At 44.5% G+C, this 21,031-nt stretch overlaps 1 protein-coding gene across 1 annotated transcript; it reads left to right on the forward strand.

The window, feature by feature from the left end:
• Window positions 1-1,184: 1,184 nt before the first annotated feature.
• On the forward strand, window positions 1,185-11,680 carry ECRG4 (ECRG4 augurin precursor). Its single transcript, XM_032419661.1, has 4 exons — window positions 1,185-1,349; window positions 5,164-5,211; window positions 7,209-7,366; window positions 10,842-11,680. Exons 1-4 carry the CDS (start codon window positions 1,271-1,273, stop codon window positions 10,998-11,000), a joined length of 444 nt encoding a protein of 147 aa, XP_032275552.1. The 5' UTR covers window positions 1,185-1,270; the 3' UTR covers window positions 11,001-11,680.
• Window positions 11,681-21,031: the final 9,351 nt, after the last annotated feature.

The following is a 21,031-nucleotide window of genomic DNA, read 5'->3' on the forward strand; positions in this document are numbered from 1 at the left end:
TATTTGCTTTGGTTTTCTTCCTGCTAATAAATGTCTCATCCCTGGGCTAAAGTAAATCCATCACCTTTGTTACTGTGCTTTTTCTCCTTCTCCCTGATTCCTCTCGTCCTACAGTCCTTAGGTGTGTGACCCTCCCTTTCAGGCTCTCTCTGGCATAGGTTCTTGTGATTCTGTGACACACTTCACACTTTCTCTTCCCTCGGCCACCATCTGCCTCCCAGAGCTCAGAATTAAGGTGCTCCTTTCTCACTGCTTGCTGGGGAAAGCCAACTGCATCACAGGGAGAGCGAATCCTATGGCAGGATGGTAAACACTGACCACGGGAAGGTATAAAGAGTGAGAAACCAGCTGAAGAAAAGCAATCTAGCTGAGTTCAGAGCAGATCTTAGGTAGGAAGGGCCCCTAAAGGTAATGTGGCTTCATGGCCATTCTGTAAATGCAGGTGACCAGCTCGAGGTCGGTTGGGACAACTTTGGCTTAGTTTTCCTCCACCATCCCACACTGCCCAGTTCGTGTGTCCTCCGTGTTGGGGCAGGCCTGGTACGGCGCTGGCACTTCTGCCGTCTCACTGGGCCTCCCTTTAGTGTCTTCTAAGTGTGCACACATTACGGAGCGCACAGAGGGGCCCATCTGTCCTGCGAACACCTACGGACTTCACCAGGTCCCTGGTTTCTGAAAGGCTTTTCTATCAGAGTAGTTTGGGGGGCGGGGTGCAGTTCTGAATCCAGACTATGGAGTCTTTCAAAATCTTACAAAACACAGCACCGCCAAAGGCATCTTTAAGCGCAGCGCCCTTGGAATGAAGGAAATTCCAAAGGCCACTTGAGAAGCCAAGGCAGGAGCAGGGCCCCGCGCCCGGGAGCGAGCGGGATGGGGAGGAAGGGCGGCGTTAGCGCGGAGGGGAAAGGGGGGACAGCGAGCAGTCCGCGAGCCAGGCCGGCCCGAGGGGAAGGCAGGAGAGAAACCTGAGCTGGGCCCGGGTAGTCCATCTCCCCATCCCTTCCCCTGAGCCCGGCGTCGCGCGCGTCCGTGGCCTTGGAGCCGAGGGGCGGCGGTCGGGGTGAGGGGGGTGCAGGGGGCGCGGGGCTCGGTGGCGCTCCGAGCGGCCGCTTGGCCCGCGGCCCGTTGGCTCGGCGCCCGGCCGGCCGGTCCCGCCCCGGCTGGGATGTAGGGAGCGCCGGCCTGCCTGCGCCCCTGTCCCCCCTCGCCCAGTCCTCTCGCGCGGCGGCTCGCGGTGCGCGCGTCTCCCTCCTGCCCTCCCGCTGCAGCCATGGCCGCCTCCTCCGCGCGGCCCACCGTCCTGGCCCTGACCGCGCTGGCGCTGCTCCTGCTGCTGTGCCTGGGCCCAGGTAAGTGGGGCGACGGCAGGGCGCGGGGACGGAGATCGGTGATGGAGTGAGGGCGGAGGGACCCAACCCGAGCCCGGGCAAGTACCAAGGGGTGGTAGGGGTCTTGGGTTTTGCACTTGCACAAGTGGGAGTGGCGTGCTTGGGTCCGCAGACAGAGTACTAGGGTCAAGGGCAGGGTCTCAGCCCTGCGTGGCCACCTTGGGAAAGAACGAGGGCCAAGGTCCGAAGGAGGGGCAAGAAGTGTTTTGGACCTAATACAAGGGGCAAGGGGGTAAAGGGAGCTATCAGCGGTGGGGGCCCTCCAGGACTGAGGGAAACCCAAAAGCTTCATTATGGAGATGCCCTTCCAGGCAATTCCCTAACCAACTGAGTCAGGTTCCGGGTCTGCCAGACTGTGCCCAGGCCTCACATCCCAGATGGGGGAAATGCTCTTAAAGGAGAAATACTTAACCTTCTGTGCTTCGTGGAGCCCTCAAGCAATCGGTTGAAAATTCCAGGTTTGTTCCCTATAAAATGAGCATATTCATACACATCCCCAAAATGAAGTAGTTTGGAGGGGGTGCAGGCATCTGAACCTTGGGGGTCCACAGACCCCACCTGACGGTTTTGTCCTGACTCTACTACCTTCCACTTGTAGGATCCTTTAGGGTTCACTAGTGGCCTCAGGCCTGCATGAGCACATTTGAGGCTCCCAGCTCTGAGAGGCATATGGTGATCCCAGATCTCCTGCTAAGGGCGGGGAGGCTTGAATCGCCTGCCCAAGACCAGGAGACTGGTACTCTTCCCCCTACAAAGTAGATGGCTAATGACCATGGAAGACACCCTTGATTGCTTTGCTTATTCAAAACAGGTATGGAAAAACAAACTCTTGGTGAAAGGGAGGGAGGAAGCCTGCCCTAGGAGCCCTGAGGCCAAAGCCCCAGGTCGCCAGAACAGCGGGGGACCTGTTCCAATGGGGAGAATTGCTCTCCTTCTAAGTTACAACCACAGGAGAGGCTAATAAACTACGTGATTGATCTACCTCTCCTACTTTGTTCCTCCCATTTTCAGAAGCACGTCTGAATAAAAGGAGTGAGCACCTGCTATAAGCCATTCCTTTTCAGATTTGCATTTTATTTCATTCGTACCAAGAACGAGGTGAAAGGTGCCAGTTAAAATATTATCATCATTGAGCTGGAATGTGAAAGTTCTTATGACATAAAATGAAAATCTTTATACATCAAGTCCCACAGCTGGTTCCTTACGACACCCAAAAACACTTAATGGAGAAAATGATCATTGCTCCTCTTGAGTAGTTTATTAATAGTTAGCCCCTTCAAAGGGGGGCATCTTGCAATTCTGCATCTGCTGGGAGATCTAATGTCAGGTTTAATAAATTCAGGAGTGCCTATTATCAGCCTAGAAGTAGTGACTGATGATATTGGGGTAAAAAACAAATCCATACTATAGGGAAAAAAATTCACAGCTATTCATTTGTTCATTTTTTTCTTCAAACAAATTTAGTGTGGTGTCTGATCACATGTATTAATATTTATTTATACTTCAGTGTGTAGTAATTGGCACAGTGGCAACATCAATAATTCATAATTTAGGATTTTTCTGTGCCTTTCCGTTGTACAGCCAAGATCTGGCGAGGCTTTCATTTCTTAGAACAGTAGTGACATATTTGCTGCTAGAAATTGCAACAAGATTGCAAATGCCTGAATCCAAAGTCTATTTCAACATCAGGCCATATTTCATTCATTTATTGTTAAGTGCTTTTACAGAGGCAAACAGATGGAGGGACGATACTTAATTCTGTGTGTGCCACGCTGTTGTTAGAGATGGACCAGTGTTAAGATATTAATGAATGCTAATATTTGTGCCATGGAAAGTGTCTGTCTGCTTTGGCAAATGTGTTCATAGATTTCTTTATTGACTCTTAAGATTCGATGGGAAGTACAGCTTTAAGTGTAGTCCCACTCCACTCTAATTAAATAATCTTCTCAACAGGAGCCCCATCAGGTGCTTATCTCTGCTTATTTACTCTTGATGGGGAACTTCTTGGGGTGACTCACCCCATCTTTGGAGTGGCTGCCAAGGTGTTGGAAACCTTAGTTTATGCCCTAATCTATGGCCCAGGGGTGTTTCTGGAAACCATTTGCTGACTCATTTTTTTTCAAATTGTATTCCACTGTATCAGTTAACATAGTTTAAAATGTATGTATTATAAATATCCGTAGTCAAATCATTTGAAGGCTTGGTAAATTTTGAACAAATTTTGTACATTTTTAGTGAAAGTTACTAGTAATGCTTTACTGAGAAGTGCGATGTATTTTTATTTTTAATCCCCGTGCCCAATTTTGGAGTTGAGAGGGTTGTTGGTAGTAAATGTATGATGTACCAAAACAAAAAAAAAATTCTGGTTCCCAGAGCTTCTTCCCAACCATGCTTCCTGGCTGATGTACCTACTCTAAAGGCAGTTGGGTAGCGCTCAAATTCAGATGCCTACAGAGAGCAAATAGGTGAAATGGCTCTTTATGGACCATGGGGCGTGCTGAGTGACTTGGGCCCAGAGGCATTCAAATTCAAAATTTTGTAAACAGTGGGTATGCTCTTCAAACATGTCTGCAGGTAAAGCTCAGCTGTGGGCAGCCAATTTGTGACCTTTGGCCACAAGTGTGGTTTTTTTCCCCCAAGTACATAGTATATTCTTTAAGCAGGGGGCAGTTCTTAATCTTATCTGGGTCCCAAACCCTTTTGAAAGTCTGGCAAAAACTATGGCTCCTATTCCCAGAAAACTGTACCTTTGCAGATGCGAACACAGGCCTTGGGGTCTGTCCATGGATGGGAAGGTTAAGGACCTGCCTGAAAAGGTGGACACCAGCCCCTCCGTCTTGGGGCCAGACCAGCTCCTTATACCTGAACATGTTCTGGAGGCCGGGCTTTTCTCCCGGGAGCTATGGATATCCCTTCACGGAACAAGCCTTGTACCTACACGTAGCACCTAAGGTTAGCAGAAGTGTCTGCCGGTCCTCACACCTGCTCACCAGGAAGAGGAGGGTGTCCTACCAGGCCAGGCATGTTATTTTCTATTCAAATGTTTAGGCTGCTTAGAAATACTTTCAGAACTGAATAAAAATCACAGCAACTGGTACCAATATGGCCTAGTTGCAAGAGGAGCCAGACGAGCTACAAAACTGGGCTGGATTTTTAAAGAGCTAAGGTGCATTCCTTGGCTTGTGGCAGCGTAACTTCTCGGCGCCTGCCCACCTCTGTCTTCACATGGCCACCTTCTCTGTACCCTGTCCCTCTCCTCCAAAGATCCCAGCCATCGGATTCAGAGCCCACCTTACATCCACTATGATATCACCTCCTTCACAGTTAACTGAGATTCTTGATTACGTCTGCAAATGCCCTCTTGTCAAACAAGTTCACATTCAGAGGTTCTGGGTGGATATGAATTTGGGGGGAACACTATTCCACTTACTATACCATGAAAAGGGAAAGTTTGCAGGAAGGTACACATGCCGGGTGGCCGGGCCTCATAATAAGACACAAGGGGCTGAAAGAACAATGTCATTTCTCCTAGGTATTGCTCAAATCCTAATGCCCCTGGTCAGCCACGGTCATTGTCACCAGTCTGAGCCATGAGCAGCCTGAATTGTTTTTCCTGCATGACAGGAAACGTGGCAAACAGCAAAACTGTGAAACCGCCAGGTTACCAGATCGAGATGGGGGCACGCGGGGATTTTTTTCCAACTCTGATTCTTGCGCTTGAGAAATTAAAGGGGGCCGTGCAACTCTGACACGATTTCTATGTCCATTCCATTAGGTGGCATAAGTGGGAATAAACTCAAGCTGCTGCTTCAAAAGCGGGAAGGTAAGGATACCCTGCATGGAGAAGGGCGGCATTCTTAACGGATCGCAGGGAAAGGCGATGTTGAGTGTGCTCCCTGGGGTCTTGTGTTTGGAACATCGGAAGCGTTTACTCCTTGAAAGGTTGGCAGATCTGAAGGGCTTACTCTGTGGGTATGTGTGTGGTATTTTATTAGGTAAATATTATTGCCGGTAAATGTTTGAAGATTGTTTTTCTGAAAGCTGTCAGTGTGGACCCCAAAATAAAAGAAACAGTGTTACTGTGTTAATTTAATGCTGTGTATTTTAGAACCATGATACCCTTTGGAGCACATATCTAAATTTAGAGCATATCCTTTAGAGCACATAAAACGTCCGTTAGTGAGGTAGACTCGGGCTAGTACTGTTGTGGTACTCTATATCCAGTTAGCCCTTGGGGGCAGCGTGGAACAGAAAAAACTGTTTTGTGACTAACACCTGTTGTGAGAAAATACTCCTATGATGAATGTGGTAGCCAACAGCAAAATGTTGTAGAAACAAAACAGGCTGGGAGCCACACACATCCTGGGCCCGCCACAATCAGGTAGATCTGTTGGACCAATTATGTTGTCTTGTGAAGGCCATCTTCCCTTGGAACTGTCATCTTTGCCTGTAAAATGAAGAAGTTGTTTATCTCTTGGAAATGAGGAGTGTGGCCACATTTCTGATATAGACCTTTGATCCCTTATTCTTCCCTCCCCGCCCTCCCCATCCAGTTGAAAGGGGATTCTGGCCAGCTCAGTCTGCTCCCTGACCTTGTGGAGCTCCCTAGTGCTATTCACATGCTTCCCAGTCAGCCCTCCAGAGATCCCCCAGATGCTGGGCACTTGGGGCCCCTCGCAGGGGCAGGGGGCTCCTGAGGGAGCTCCCAGCATCTTTCTCAGCATTTCCAGCCACCCACCAGGCCCTGGCCAATCCCCGATCTCTGTGCCGGGTAGCCCGCTCCTCCAGGACACCCGGGGTGATGGAGGTTCTCAAATGGCCAGCCTGTCAGAGGTGGGAGAGAGCAGACCACCAAGATAATCACGAGTCCTGGTGTACATTCTCAGCTTTTATTCAAGTCAAGCCTAGAAACACATATTGAGCACCTACTATGTACAAAAGAGTAGTAACAGGCCCTGAGAGAGACACAGATGAACAGGAAGTGAGGAAACACATCCACTGCTATTTATCCATGTGACCCAAGGAACACACCGAACACTTCACTCCCATCATCCTTTGCGGCCTTCATAACAAGGGACTGCCAGTCCAGTTTTATAGATGAGGGGGCCGAGAGCAGGGGCAGACGCAGGGACACAGCTGCTTCCCCTGAGCACAGCCCGCAGAAGTGGTGGCTTTTAAACAGTTGAGACCACAATGGGAAGACGTTGTTAAAGAAGCTGAGTGTTAAAGCAAGGGCCAGTACCTGTCAAGACTCGGCTGAATCATTGATGATGTGTGAGGCCCGCAGAGGGTGGCCCAAGGTGGCCCGGTCTGCTCCGGCTCTCCAGGGTGTGAGCTTGCTATACTGCCGAGCTGGGCCTGAGCTCATTGTTCCAGCACTTTTTTCCTCGTGGTCTCCTAAGCAAGCACAGCACTCTCTGGCTTGCACGTGCAAGGAACATATACTTGTGTGGCCTTAGACATCCAGTTGCTTCCTAAATGCTTAAGGGGTATGCCACCAGGCCCTGTCTGAGGCCTGGGGTCTAGGCCTGGTGAGTCGCTGCTGAGGACGGGCTACATCTTGTTTCTCCCCTGTGCCCTAGAAGTTGGGGGCTAACCTGCGCCCCTTGATATGGCTGCACCCAGATGGACGGCTTACTACCGAGGGGCATGGAGACTGATGACAGGCAGCTGTATTTTATCACATGTGATGTAAGAGTGAAAATCAAAGCCATGTTAGGCAGGGTGAGCTTGGGGTGCGGGATATATACTAGTGATTCGCCCTGATAAGAAAAGAACTCATGCTTTGTGCTTTGGGGGGTGGGGAATTGATCCTTTTAGCACCTGCTCCGGCTAAGACTAAAGTAGCAGTGGACGAGAGTAAGGCCAAAGAATTCTTGAACAGCCTGAGGCGCCAGAAGCGGCAGCTGTGGGACCGGACTCGGCCGGAGGTCCAGCAATGGTACCAGCAGTTCCTCTACATGGGTTTCGACGAAGCGGTGGGTAGTTCCTCCCGCCGGAGGCCTGGCTCCCCCCACAGCGGTGTGGTGGGGGCAGAGGCTTGGCTCGGGGAAACAGGGCACAGAAAATTAGCCTTCGGAATTCACTCCAAAAAGGATGAGCCCCATGATAGGCCAAGTGCTACCCAGGCGTTGGATAACATCTCCATCGGGATACAGGGACATCAGCTGGAATTTTTCATCAGACCACATGCAAATGGGAATCTCTCCCAACATGACTGGGAAGCGGAATCCCAGAGAAAATGGCCGGGGCTTAAATTCATCCCAGAATCCCATGTAACTTATCTGCACAGTTTTGCCTGGGTGTCTTTAAAATAACTCACAATGGGGGCACCTGGGTGGCTCAGTCGGTTAAGTGTCTGCCTTCAGCTTAGGTCATGATCCCAGGGTCCTGGTATCGAGTCCTGCATCGGGCTCTCTGCTCAGCGGGGAACCTGCTTCTCCTCTCCCTCTGCCTGCCGCTCTGCCTACTTATTCTCTCTCTCAAATAAATAAATAAATAAATAAAATCTTTAAAAAAAAAACTGACAACCTGTCCAAAACACATTTGCGGCTTTACCTCCCCAAAATGTCAGAAACAACAAGATCGAAGCAAAGACCCGTGAGGATAATGGGAAGAGACGAAAAGTGACTTTTTAAAGAAAGATGGGTCTTTGCAGATGTTTTCAGGAAAATCTGGCAATGCATTTTCAGGAAAAGATGGGTCCATTCCATTCATGTGTCCAGGCAGGGAGGTGAGTGGATGTATTCACTAAGTCAAGGAAAAAGAATGTTTAAAATCACAGACTGTAGCTGGGGGCAGAGTTAAGGTCTCAGATTCCCATGCATAGACACAAGTGTACAGAGTGACCAGCAGGGCAGCGCTAGCAGGAGTGCTGTATTGGAGGCTTGGCGGCGGCCTGGAGAACGCTCAGCCTGCCACCCCAGCCAGAAGGGGGACGGGGACAGATGAAGGGCAGTATCTCCAAGAGGGGGCAACTGGAGAAGTATTTCTCCAAATGGCCCAAGATTTATACTGTGAGTAGAGGATGTATAAGACATCGCAATAGATGAAAAACAAAAACTCTTTAGAAGCCTCATTTTTAATGGCTGTATAAAATGCAGTCGTGTGGTTGGATTATAATTTCCTTCCCATTCCCAACCATTGGATATATTGGTTATTCTCTAATTATCTTTTTGCTACTTAAGTAAAATTTTTTTTCCTGTGCAAAAAGCTAAACACATACATTCAGACTCTGCCAGGTAGGATTCTAAGCACTTGTATGAATGAACTTACTTACAGTCGCAACAACCCAAACGACAGGTACTGTGATTTGCATCTTTGTGTGTAGTTTGTTCCGTACTTGGTATTGCATTCTTCCCAGGGGAGTTGCGGAGGCAAAAGGTAGAATCACTTGCGGGTCTTTGGGCACTGTCAGATTGCACAATCCCAGAAGTCCTGTGCGAGAGCACCAGTTTTCTGGCATCTTCAGCATCACCTCGAATTCTCACTGAAAATTAAAAAAAACAAAAAAGTACTTGCTTGAACATGAAAATGGTATGTCCTTGTAGTAATTTGCATTTCTTTGATGCAGTCCATGAAAATGGGTATTAAGAGTCTAATGTGGAGAAATGGCTAAAATAATGACTGGTGACAAAACCAGAATAAAGGTGAGGATCCATAAGATTATAACTAAATATTCACAGAAAAGAGACACCTGGGTAGCTCAGTCAGTTAAGGGTCTGCCTTCAGCTCAGGTCATGATCCCAGAGTCCTGGGATCTAGTCCCGTATTGGGCTCCCTGCTCAGTGAGGAGCCTGCTTCTCCCTCTCCCTCTGCCCCTGTTTGTGCTCTCTCTGTCAAATAAATAAATAAAAATTAAAAAAATAAATAAATATTCCCAGAAGAGACTAGAAGGAAATACATCAAAATGTCAGTTGTGGTTGTCTCTGGCAGTAGAGTTATGATCCCCCTTTTTCTCTGTCCCACTCCCACGTATCGATTTGTAGAGTATGAGTCTGTGTTATTTCTGTACTCACAAAACATTTCTTTAATTTCTTGAAAACCTTGATGTTTCAAGGTCTGAGGTTTGCCAAAACTTCAAACACGATTATAAAATGCAAAAAACCAAGGAGAAAAATGATTTCACGATGGGAAAAGCTGCAGTGTTGTGGGGAAAGCAAACATTCTCGCTTTCATGGCAGAGGCGGAGGGCGGGCTGAGCAGATGCCAGAGCCCCTGGGGCTCAGCAAACAGAGGAGGGGCCGAGTGGTGCTCACCAGCATGGTACAGGCTGACCCACTGCTCACCCGAAGTGGGTGGCCACAGAGAACACCATCATGGGCGAGGCTGGGCCTTCCAGCCTCAGGGAGTGCTCAAATACCCATGTTCACTGGCAGTCTTATTAAATAGATTCCTGCGACCCAACCACCGGAAAATTCCATCCAGGCAGCATGGAGGGGTGCCTGAGAACTTGCACTTTTAGCATCGTTAGAGATTTGGATGCGGTGGTGCACTGGCCACACTTTGAGAAAAATTGGACCCAAACTTTTAGATACCCTGCAACCCCCCTAGGTCATCCCTCTCTTGTCCCCGCCTTTTTGGCCTCACACCAAACCTCTCCCCAAGTTGTCAGCATCAACACATGTGAGCGCCCATCTACATTCATCTTGCACTTTCGCTACCGACAAAGAATTAGTCTTTCCTTTAAGAGACGCATCGATAGCAAAGACCAGTTACCCCAGCTGTAAACTTGAAAGTCCTTCTATTCTTCTCACTCCTTCAGTTCTTCCCCTCCCTTTTATTCCTGCTAACTGCAACTGTCTCTTTTCATGTGTCTCTCAGCAACTGTAGGCTTCATGAAGGCAGGGAATCTGTCCTACTTGCTTGGGGTGGCCCTTCAGTGCCCGGCACAGGGCTGACAGGCTGGGCCCATGGAATCAGCGTTTGTGGAATGAGTAAGTGCAGCCATGCAAGTTCTAGCCAAACCACGGGTATAAAAGGGTCACCATTGCAAGTCCCTGTGGCTCTACCAGGGTGGTGGTTGATTTCATTTATCAAGCATCTACTCTGTGCACTAGGGCCAGGCACAGGACAGGACAAGGAGAGAAGGCAATGTCTGTAAGATGTGTGCAGTGCCTGGGGGTCAGGCCAAGCTATCGCTATCTTTGGGAGATGCCCATTTTATTTCCCAAAAAAGAGAAAAATGTTTGAGTGTCGGGTATATTGAGAACTCATAGGGCAGAAGTTTTCAAGGGCTTCATGTGTACTCCTTTGGGGACAATGGCTTTTATCAGTACTCTTTAGCTGGCTGTGTTGACCTCTGAGCACAGAATACCATCATGACAGGCGATTCTTGGGAAAAGTTGTTAATCACTGAAGAAAAGCCATCACAGAGAAAAGCCAGGGATAAGATGTGGTCGAGGGGGAGTGTGTGTCCTTAAATCCGTTCTCTATTTTTCTCTTTTTCTCCAGAAATTTGAAGATGACATCACTTACTGGCTAAACCGAGGTCGGAATGGGCACGACTACTATGATTACTATCAGCGTCACTATGACGAGGACACAGCGATTGGTCCCCGGAGTCCCCACAGCTTCAGGCACGGAGCCAGCGTCAACTACGATGACTACTGATCATCACTTCACGCTCCGTGCACCAGCACCGGAAGTGACCCCTTCACTGCCTCGCACCATGTGGCTTCTGCTGGGCTTGACTTCCGCAGATCTTTTCTACCCCCTTTCTGTGACCAGGAAGGAAGAGTTAAAGCAAAGATCAATGCCTTTTGATATTTCATGCAAGAACCTAACAATGCATTCCATTAAAAAATAGAAATAAAAGCATTTTGTTAAAAACAAAAGTCTCAGGATTTCATTTGGATGGAAAGTAAGCTGGCCACAGTTTTCATTCCCTGGATTTTCTCCAAGTTGAAGCCTCCTCTGAGAGGCAGCTCTCTGTCACCGGTACCCTGCCTGGAATCCTAGCCGCCCCCTGGGCAGACCATGGGACTGAGCAGGGGTCTGCAGTTTGTTAAAATTCTGCCCACTCGAAATGCAAGAGAGGAAACCAGCAAGAGAATCTGGTCAAAAATTATTTAAGGTTGCAGACACGGTTTGGAGTATTCTAATCACTGTACAGGTATTTGAGACCTTCTGGGCCCCAGGCCCTGAGTGAGAACTGGGCCATTTTAATATGATCATGCAGGGAATGAAGGGTAATAGGAAAAGAGCTAAAGTTTGTGTGAATTCAAGGCCTCACTTGTCTTAAAAAAAGTAAAGCTTCGCCAATGAATTCAAGAAATATTTAAGAATATACTTCACGGGGGCACCTGGGTGGCTCAGTTGTTAAGCGTCTGCCTTCGGCTCAGGTCATGATCCCAGGGTCCTGGGGTCGAGCCCCGCATGGGGTTCCCTGCTCAGCAGGAAGCCTGCTTCTCCGTCTCCCACTCCCCCTGCTTGTGTTCCCTCTCTCGCTGTGTCTCTGTCAAATAAATAAAATATTAAAAAAAAAAAAAAGAATATACTTCATGTAGTATTTAAACAACCTGAGGGGATGAAAGAGAAAAGTGGTGTGGGGGTGGGGAGAGGGAGGGAGGGAGGGATGGGAGGGAGGGGAGGGGTGGTGGGCTCCTGAGGCGTTTTTGCTGGAGGGAGTCTGGTCACAGCCTGTGTGATGCCCACAGAGCTGCGGGGGAGGGCAGGGAGCACTCAAAATGGCTCTTACACTTTTGTGGGTCACAGACCCCTCTGACAGTCTAATGGAAGCTTTTTGTTCTTTCTCCAAAAAAATGATAGTTTTGTATATAGTCCCTGAAACACATCTCCATTCACAAATCATGAGTAATTAAAAAAAAAAAAAAAAGCCAGCTTAGTCGCAAGTACTGACTCCGGGAGACTGGTGTTTATGGACACTCATCACATCTGCATAGGAAGGTAATTTTGTTTCTTCCTTTGACATCCTTACAATTTTTAAAAATTTTTGTAAAATATTCATAGCATAAAATTTACCATTTTTACCATTTTTAGGTGTATAGTTCAGTGGCATTGAGTACTTTCACATTATTGTGCAACCATCACCACCACCCATCTCCAGAGCTTTGTCATCTTCCCTAACTGAAACTCTGTCCCCATGAAACATGACCCTCCCCCAGCTCCTGGTAGCCCCCCTTCTCCTTTCAGTCTCTATGAATAGGACTACTCCCTGGTACCTCATTTAAGTGAAATAATACAGTATTTTTCTGTGTCTGGCTTATTTCACTTAGCATAATGTCCTCAAGATTCATCCATGTTGTAGCCTGTGTCGGAATCTCCCTCCTATTTAAGGATGAATAATATTCCAATGTACGTTTATACCCCATTTTATTTATCCATTCATCTGTCAATGGACACTTGGGTCACTCCCCCCGTTGGTCTATTGTGCATAATGCCATAGCATGGCTGTGCACATAGCTCTTCATGCCCCTGCTTCCAATTCTTTTGGGTATATGCCCAGAAGTGGAATTATTGGATCATATGGTAATTGTTTAATTTTTTGATGAACTGCCATACATGTTTTTCACAGTGGCTGTCCAATTTTACATTCTCACCCTTTAAATGTGTTTCTTTTTCTTGTCTACTATGAGGCTGGCTCAAACCCCAACACAATTAAAAATGAGGGAGGGAAGGGTGACAGAGAGGATATCATAACTTCATTCCCAATCTTGCCATGTTTCTCCATATAGTACGTTTGCTGGATGATTTTTGTAGATGTCTTTTATCAAATTAAGGAAATTTATCAAATTAAGGAAATGGATTTTTCTATTCATCGTGCTGGCTTAAAAAATATGCTAAGATAATTTTTAAATGTTATGTCTGGATGTCAAATTCTATTTTCCTAATCTGTTGAGATGATACAATTTTCCTTGTTAATCTGTTAATTAATGTGAGTTCTATTAATAAAATTCTAATATCAATGAATTGAATCCCTGGAGTGAAACTTAACTTGATCATGATTTCTTTTTATTTATTGTTGGATCTGGTCGGATATGTGTTCTCAATTCTCGTATACATGTTCATGAGAAGGTTGGTTTTAGTGTTTTTTCTGGTTGTTTTTGTCGGTTTAGATATCAAAGTTATTCTGGCCTCTTAAAATGAGCTGTTTTCTTTTCTATTCTGTGTAGGAATAGAATGATCTGTTTCCTGAATGTTTGGTAGCAGTCAGATAAGGCCATCTGAATGCGGTGTTTTCTCTGTGGTAAAATTGTTTCCTATTGATAGCATTTCTTTTACAGGTACAGGATTATTCTGACTTTGTGTTTCTCCTTGGATCTTTCTAGGTAGTCATCCATTATATCAAAGTTTTAAAGTATTGAGAATTGTTCTTAATATCCTCTTACTGCTTTTCTCTGTAACATCTGTGGTTTTATTTATTTTTTCATTCCATTCCACTTGTGCCTTTTTTTAAAAAATGAATCATCTTTTCAAACATGAAAATTTTGCTTTGTTGATCTGTTCTTTTGTATGTTTTTCTATTTCATGAATTTCTTTTCTCTTAATTTCCTTCCTTCTACATCTGTGGGTCTTTGATTTATATTAGATCTTAGCTCTATTTTGAGCCTTAATTTTTTTTTGAAGGCATTTAATATTGTTTCCTTCCAAGAACTGTATCCCATGAGTTTGATGTGAAAAGTTAAGATGATGAAATCATCTCATTTCAATTATATTTTCTCCTCTGACCCTTAAGTTGATTACAAGTGTTATTAAGTTTCCAAGTGAATGGATTTTTCTAATTATTGCATTGGCTTTGTTTTCTAACTTAATTACATTGCGGTAAAAAAACATTTTTTAAAATAAATAATTAAAAAAAACACTACTATAGTCAGACCCTGGTCCTTTGAACTATACTGAGGTCAGTTCTGTGCCAGTGCGTCAGGCCCAGCAAATGTTCCATGTGTGCTTGAAGGGACTGTGTCTTTTCCAGACATCAGATGCAGTCAAGTCCATTAGTTTAATCTTGATTTTTCTACTTTCTTACTGGGTTTTTTTGGTCTGTTTGATCTACTAATTACTGCCAAATGTATTAAAATCTATGATGATGATGGATTTGACAAGCTTTTCCTTTAATTCTGTCAGTCTGGCTTCATATGAGGCTATACACAAATTTACATGGTATACACAAATTTAGAATCAATGCATCTTCCTGGTGAAGGGAATCATTGATCATTATGCAGCAAATTTCTTATTTCTAATAATGTGTTTTGCCTGAATTCTCCTTTGATATTAATAGAACTATATTTGCCCCCCTTTGGTTACTAACTGCCTGGTATATATTTTCCATAGTTTGGCCTTTGTTCTGTGTGCTTTATAGGAGTCTTTTGTAAAGAGTACACAGCTGAAATTTATTTTGTTTTTAAAACATGGTGTAACTATTAAGGACTTAATGGGAGAATTTCGTCCACTTACACTTATTGTGATTAGCCATTTCATTTTATTTCTAACATCACATTTGGAACTTTTTAAAAAAGATTTTATTTATTTATTTATTTATTTATTTATTTGCACAAGCAGGGGGAGAGGCAGAGTGAGAGGGAGAGAGAGAATCTCAAGCAGACTCCGTGCTGAGGGCAGAGCCTGACTCAGGGCTCCATCTCATGACCCTGAGATCCTGACCCAAGCCAAAATCAAGAGACAAAGGCTTGACTGACTGAGCCACCCAGGTGCCCTGTATTTTGAACTTTTGACTCATTCCATTTCACCTGTTCCTGTCCTCCTGTTCCTCTTTTCTTGCCTTCCTTTGGACAGCTTTGTTTTCCTTGGTTTATTCTTTTCCCTTTACTTCTTTTGAAGGTATACATTGGGTCTATTCCATTAGTGTTTGCTCTTTTTAATGCCTATTTGATGACATGACAGGCACTCTATAACCATGGTCTTCTGGACAATACAAGGACCTTGCAAAACTTATTCTCTAGTCTCCTCTTCCAACTTCTAAGCGGTTGTAACTTGGCATTTTAAATCTAGCCTGCTTTATTTTCCCCACAGATTATCTTTGTTTCATATACAGTCATTAGATTGTTTAGATTGTCACATAGTTATCTTGATTCACTATTTCTCTTTGCAGCTCAGACCACACACCTGCAGTCATTTTCCTTCAATTGGAATTACATCCTTCAGAATCCATTTATTTTTTTTTTAAGATTTTATTTATTTATTTGACAGAGAGCAAGAGAGCACAAGCAGGGGGAACAGTAGAGGGAGAAGCAGGCTCCCTGCCAAGCAGGGAGCCCCAGGCGGGGGATCGATCCCAGGCCCCTGGGATCATGACCTGAGCCGAAGGCAGATGCTTAACCATCTGAACTACCCAGGTGCTCCCAGAATCCATTTAGTGAGGGTCATTTGGTGGTAAACTCTCAGGTTTGACACTTTCCATTGTTTCACTTGGTACAGAATTTTTGGTTATTTATTCAGCACTTTGAGGATATGATTCTCTTATGGTTTTCACTGTTGATGTTAAGAGTTTTGCTATTCATTTATCACTTCTCTGTGCATGACACTGTCCCTCCAACTGTCTTTTATAACCTACATGTCTGCTATCTCTACAGCTAGGTCTTTATGTGTTTATGTTGCTTGGGGTTTGTTGGGCTTCTTAATCTGAGGGTCAGTGTCTTTCAACAAATTTGGAAAATTTTCCCCATTACTTCTTTGAATGTTGCTTCCTCCCCATTCTATTAGCTCTTCCCAAAATGTTATTCAAGTATATAAACTTCAATTATATTTTCCCTTTCTCAAATATATGTTATGTCTCCTGTTATCTGCTCAGATTTTCAATTTTCTCTTTTATTTATTTAAATGTATTAAACTTTTTAATTTTTTTTTCCTCCAGTATCTGAAGAAGTCTTTGTGGATCTATTACCACCCGCCTTCCATTAATTGTTTTTCACTCATAACACCGTCTCCTTGATTCCATGTAATGTCTAATTCCTGTTCATTTTCTTTAGAGCTTTATTTGGTTGAGAAATATTTGATGCCTGACTTAAGCTGAATTCTTCCAGATGTCACTTGAATCTCCCTTTATCAGTGCCTTGGGTGCAGGGGCAGGAGGAGGAGGAGTCTTACCAAACCGGGACCACTGTAGATTAAATTCTCCACTTGTGGATTTATAGACCACATAGGGACACCTTGCAGTTAAGATTCTCATGGGTGATCTCTCCACACCCACCCCAAACCCCTACTCAGCTGTTTGAAAGAAAGCATCCTCACTGCTCCCTTCAGTGTGATGGGTTTATTTATTTATCCATCTAGGTGGATTCCTTACTTTTGTATCATTTAAGAGATCATCTAGAGGATTTTTTAAAAATTATATTCAGGGGCGCCTGGGTGGTTCAGTCGTTAGGCATCTGCCTTCGGCTCAGGTCATGATCCCAGGGTCCTGGGATCGAGCCCCGCATCGGGCTCCCTACTCAGCGGGAAGCCTGCTTCTCCCTCTCCCACTCCCCCTGCTCATGTTCCCTCTCTCGCTATGTCTCTTTCAAATAAATAAATAAATAAATAAATAAATAAATAAATAAATAAATAAATAAATAAAATCTTTAAAAAAAATTATATTCAGCATTTTATTTGCCCTCATTGGAGATTTACTCAGGTCATCTATCCTGACATACTACTAGAAACAGAATTCCTATTTGGTCATTTACTTAAAATCAGACATTCTTCACTTTTTTTGTGTGTCTAGGAATCTCTCTGAAGCATAATGCTTTTTAATACATAAATATATAGGATTACAAATGAAACCAATTATACTGAAAAAATTACCAACATTTTAAAAGACACATTTGTGATATAGTGGTAAATGTTCTTCCTCATGCTATAAGTAACAAGATCTGGTGACAGGTAGACAATCATGGTAATTTCCAAGTAGTGAAAGTATTTTGAGATATTCATAACAAGTATAATGTGATGGCATATCTGATTTGTATGCATGACAAAACACCAGGTAAGAGCTAAGACTATTGCAGTTTGTTGTCTATATTTATAATTAAAGAAAAGGCTAAATTTGAGTTAGGGGGTAGTAAAAACAAATAGCATAAGATTTTTCCCCATTCAAGTTCGTGAAAATCTTTATTAGAGGGGTTTCCAGTCCAATTCCTGTAGTATATCCAGAGTGAAAGTTCCCCACTGTGTTTAGGTTAAAGGTGAAAATACCTGACGAGTCCTAGGAGGTGTGGCCCTGCCTCTTCCTTTAGCCTCCTCCTGTCCCCGCTCCCTCTTGCTCTGTGATTCAGTCACTCCAGCCATTCAATCCCGTTAGCGTGTCATCTACTCTTTCTGGAAGGTTCTGTCTCCCTCTTTTGCCTGGTTAACTCCCAGACTTCCTTCAGTGTTCAGTGTTGTCTTTCCCCCTCCCCAGTCCTCTCAGGCCAGCGTCCTCACACAGGCTCTGCTGTAGTGCCGTGATGCAGCACTTCCCTAGAGAAAATCAGCACCCGGACCATTCTCTGATAAGCCTCTTTTTCTCTCCTGGACTGTAAACTCCAGGACGGAGAGCATGACTATCTCTTGTTCACCACTGAATCCCCAGAACCTCGCACAGAGCCCATCAGAAGAAGTGCTCTTCAGTATGGGTTGGATGGAGCCTGACTGCATTCGGGAAGGGAAATTTGATTCACTCTCATTTTTGAGGAAAATGGCCGGAAGGATTGCATGAGAGACACCTCCTAAGTTACAAAGTGAGTTAGGAACAGAACAGAAACTATAACCCAGAATTGGTGGTCCTTCCCATACCAGATGATCCCTCTCCTTCCTCCCCAGGACAAGTACCACTTACCTTAGCTTATTCATGTCCCCACCCTTATTTCCCCCATGGCAGTGTCCACCTCCTCCCTCCAAAGTGTGCCTCATGGGCCTATACTTTCCTGAACCTGTACTCAGACTGGAAATAGTGAACTTTTTCCTCACCTAACCACTGCACTGACAGCCTCTGAGCAGAAGCTCACGTGACCAAGGCTGAGAACTTAAAGCCAGGCTGGGTGGAAAGCTTGCCCAAGCTTGGTCAGAGGCCCCTGGCCAAGTGCTTTCCACATCATCCCACCTAATTCTCCAAGTGTTCCTTTTTTTTTTTTTTTTTTTAAGATTTTATTTATTTGTTTGACACAGAGAGAGAGAGAGGAATCACAAGCAGGCAGAGTGGCAGGGAGCGGCAGAGGGAGAAGCAGGCTTCCCGCGGAGCAGGGAGCCCGATGTGGGACTCGATCCCAGGACTCTGGGATCGTGACCTGAGCCGAAGGCAGACGCTTAACGACTGAGCCACCCAGGCGCCCCCAAGTGTTCCTTTTTAAATCAAGAAATACTGTAATTTTTCTGGATCAGAATTACACTCCAGGGCTTTATAAACCAAAAGCTTCAACAAAGGGCAAAAAAATGCCACTGTAAAAAGATGAAAAGAATGGAAATGGAAGGACGGCACCTGCCTAGACATTGTTCTCCCCCTCTTCCTCTGCCCATCTTTTTCAAGACTCAGTAGACAGCATCTGGGGGGAGGATGACTAGGAATCTATGCTGGGGATGGGATGCCTGGAGTGACCAGACTGCTCATTTTCAAACATCTGAAATGCTGTTAAGAGAAAAGTCTTTGTCTTGTTCTTGGAAAGCCCCAAGGGCACAACCAGAACCCAATTTTAGCTCAAACTTCCAAACATAAAATGGGTTGCTTCACAAAGTTAAGTGTTTCCAGCAGGGTGCGTGAACATTTTGTGAAGGCTGTTTATTGAAAATTCTGCTTTTGAAGATTAAAGTTTCTTAAAGCTTGAGATCATGGGATACCCAGTGGTGATTCTTGTACAACAGCGACTCACTTCTCCATCCCTGCTGAGCCCTTGTGAAGAGATCTAGCATCTGATTCTTCTGAAACTGACTAAACTTTTTTCTCTCATAAGACTAATAGTGTATATACATAAGGAGAATAGGCAAGACTAGATAATGGTAGAAATTATTAGAGCCAAGAGAAATACACACCATTCAGGCTACAGACCACTAAATAAATGTTCAAGGAGTCTTGTTACTAATTTTCCAGTAGTTTGTGATCTACCCTGCTTCTACATCTTATTGTAGCAATTGGGAAAAAAGGTAAATATATCCAGGAAATCTGGATTTATAAGAGCTGTGTCTTTTCCCTGGAAGTTCATTTCTTTTCTTGTAAATAAATACCTAGTCTACCTAACATAAAACAACCTGGGGAGAGGGCAGAGAAAAACACCAAGAGGTGTCACTGCTGTGATCATCAGCATTAAACAGAGGCTGAGAAGCAATGGAAAAGGCAGATGTACTAGTTCTGAACAAAATGTGTGGAGTAGAGTCTGTTACAAAGGATGTGTGTGCGCATTGGATGTAATTCATGGCTAGTTTTTTGTTGTTGTTTTTAATTGAGCTCTGTCATCCTATTCTTTTCTGATTTCCACTTCCTTTTCCCTTTTGCTGAGAAACAAATTTTGTGAAAACAAACCAGGAAATGTGAAACAGAACACAGAAAATAAGCATCCAATATCAAAGAAGCCCAAATGCTGATAGGAACGCTGACGGAGGGTCCTTATTGCGCTGACAACAGATGAATTTCACCTCCTGCCACTTGATCTGTGAAAGTAGGAATGATGATTTTGATTAATTGTCCATCCACGACCTTTCCAGCTGGCCAGCTGACTCAGACACGGTTCTGTTGTGGGAAGTATAAACACAATTATCATCATTTCCTCCTCACATATGTATATTATATCACTGCAACCTCACTATCACCTTTAAGGTAGGAAAATCAGGTGTTACCACCTTCACCTATACCTTTTTTATCTTCAACAAGTTTTATTTCATTAATACTTGATTAATGAAATTCCATTTTTAGCTCCTGATTTTATTTAATCCTTTTCAATGCCTACTAAATTTTCCTTGATTTAAAAGTAATCTTTCAAATTCAAGTTTTGTCAGAAAGCACACGGCATCAAGCATAGACCATGATATAGCTGGAATACTTAACATGATTGGATTTTTGGCATCATGTGATCATGGTTTTTTGTTTTGTTTTGTTTTTTTGCCCTTTATGGTGGAATATATTGATCAGGGTTTTCAAATACTGTACCAGCCTTGTATCCCTGAGTAAGTTCCACTTGGTCATGATGCATAGGTTTTTTTTTTTTTAAGATTTTATTTATTTGACACAGAGAGACACAGCGAGAGAGGGAACACAAGTAGGGGGAGTGGGAGAGGGAGAAGCAGGCTTCCCGCTGAGCAGGGAGCCCGATGTGGGGCTCGATCCCAGGACCCTGAGATCCTGACCTAAGCCGAAGGCAGACGCTTAACAACTGAGCCACCCAGGCGCCCCAATGCATAGGTATTTTTATATATTGTTGTTGAATTCAATTTACTAACATTTTATTTAAAGTTTTTGCACCTAAAAATATAAAAAAATTGCACCTATATTCATGAGGGATCTTGGTCTGTGGTTCTTTTTTTGTACTGTCTTTGCCTGGTTCTGATGTCAAAGTAATACTGCTTCATAAAATAAATTGGGAAGTGTTCCTTTCCTCTTCTAGTTTTTAGAAGAGATTGTGTAGAATTGATGTGAATTCTTTTTTAAATATTTGGTAGAGTTCTCCAGTGAATCCTTCTGGGCCTGGAGGTTTTTCAGGAGGCCATTACGGATTCTATCT

This window comes from Phoca vitulina, unplaced genomic scaffold (assembly GCF_004348235.1).
Source record: "Phoca vitulina isolate PV1807 unplaced genomic scaffold, GSC_HSeal_1.0 scaffold22, whole genome shotgun sequence".
NCBI lineage: Eukaryota > Metazoa > Chordata > Mammalia > Carnivora > Phocidae > Phoca > Phoca vitulina.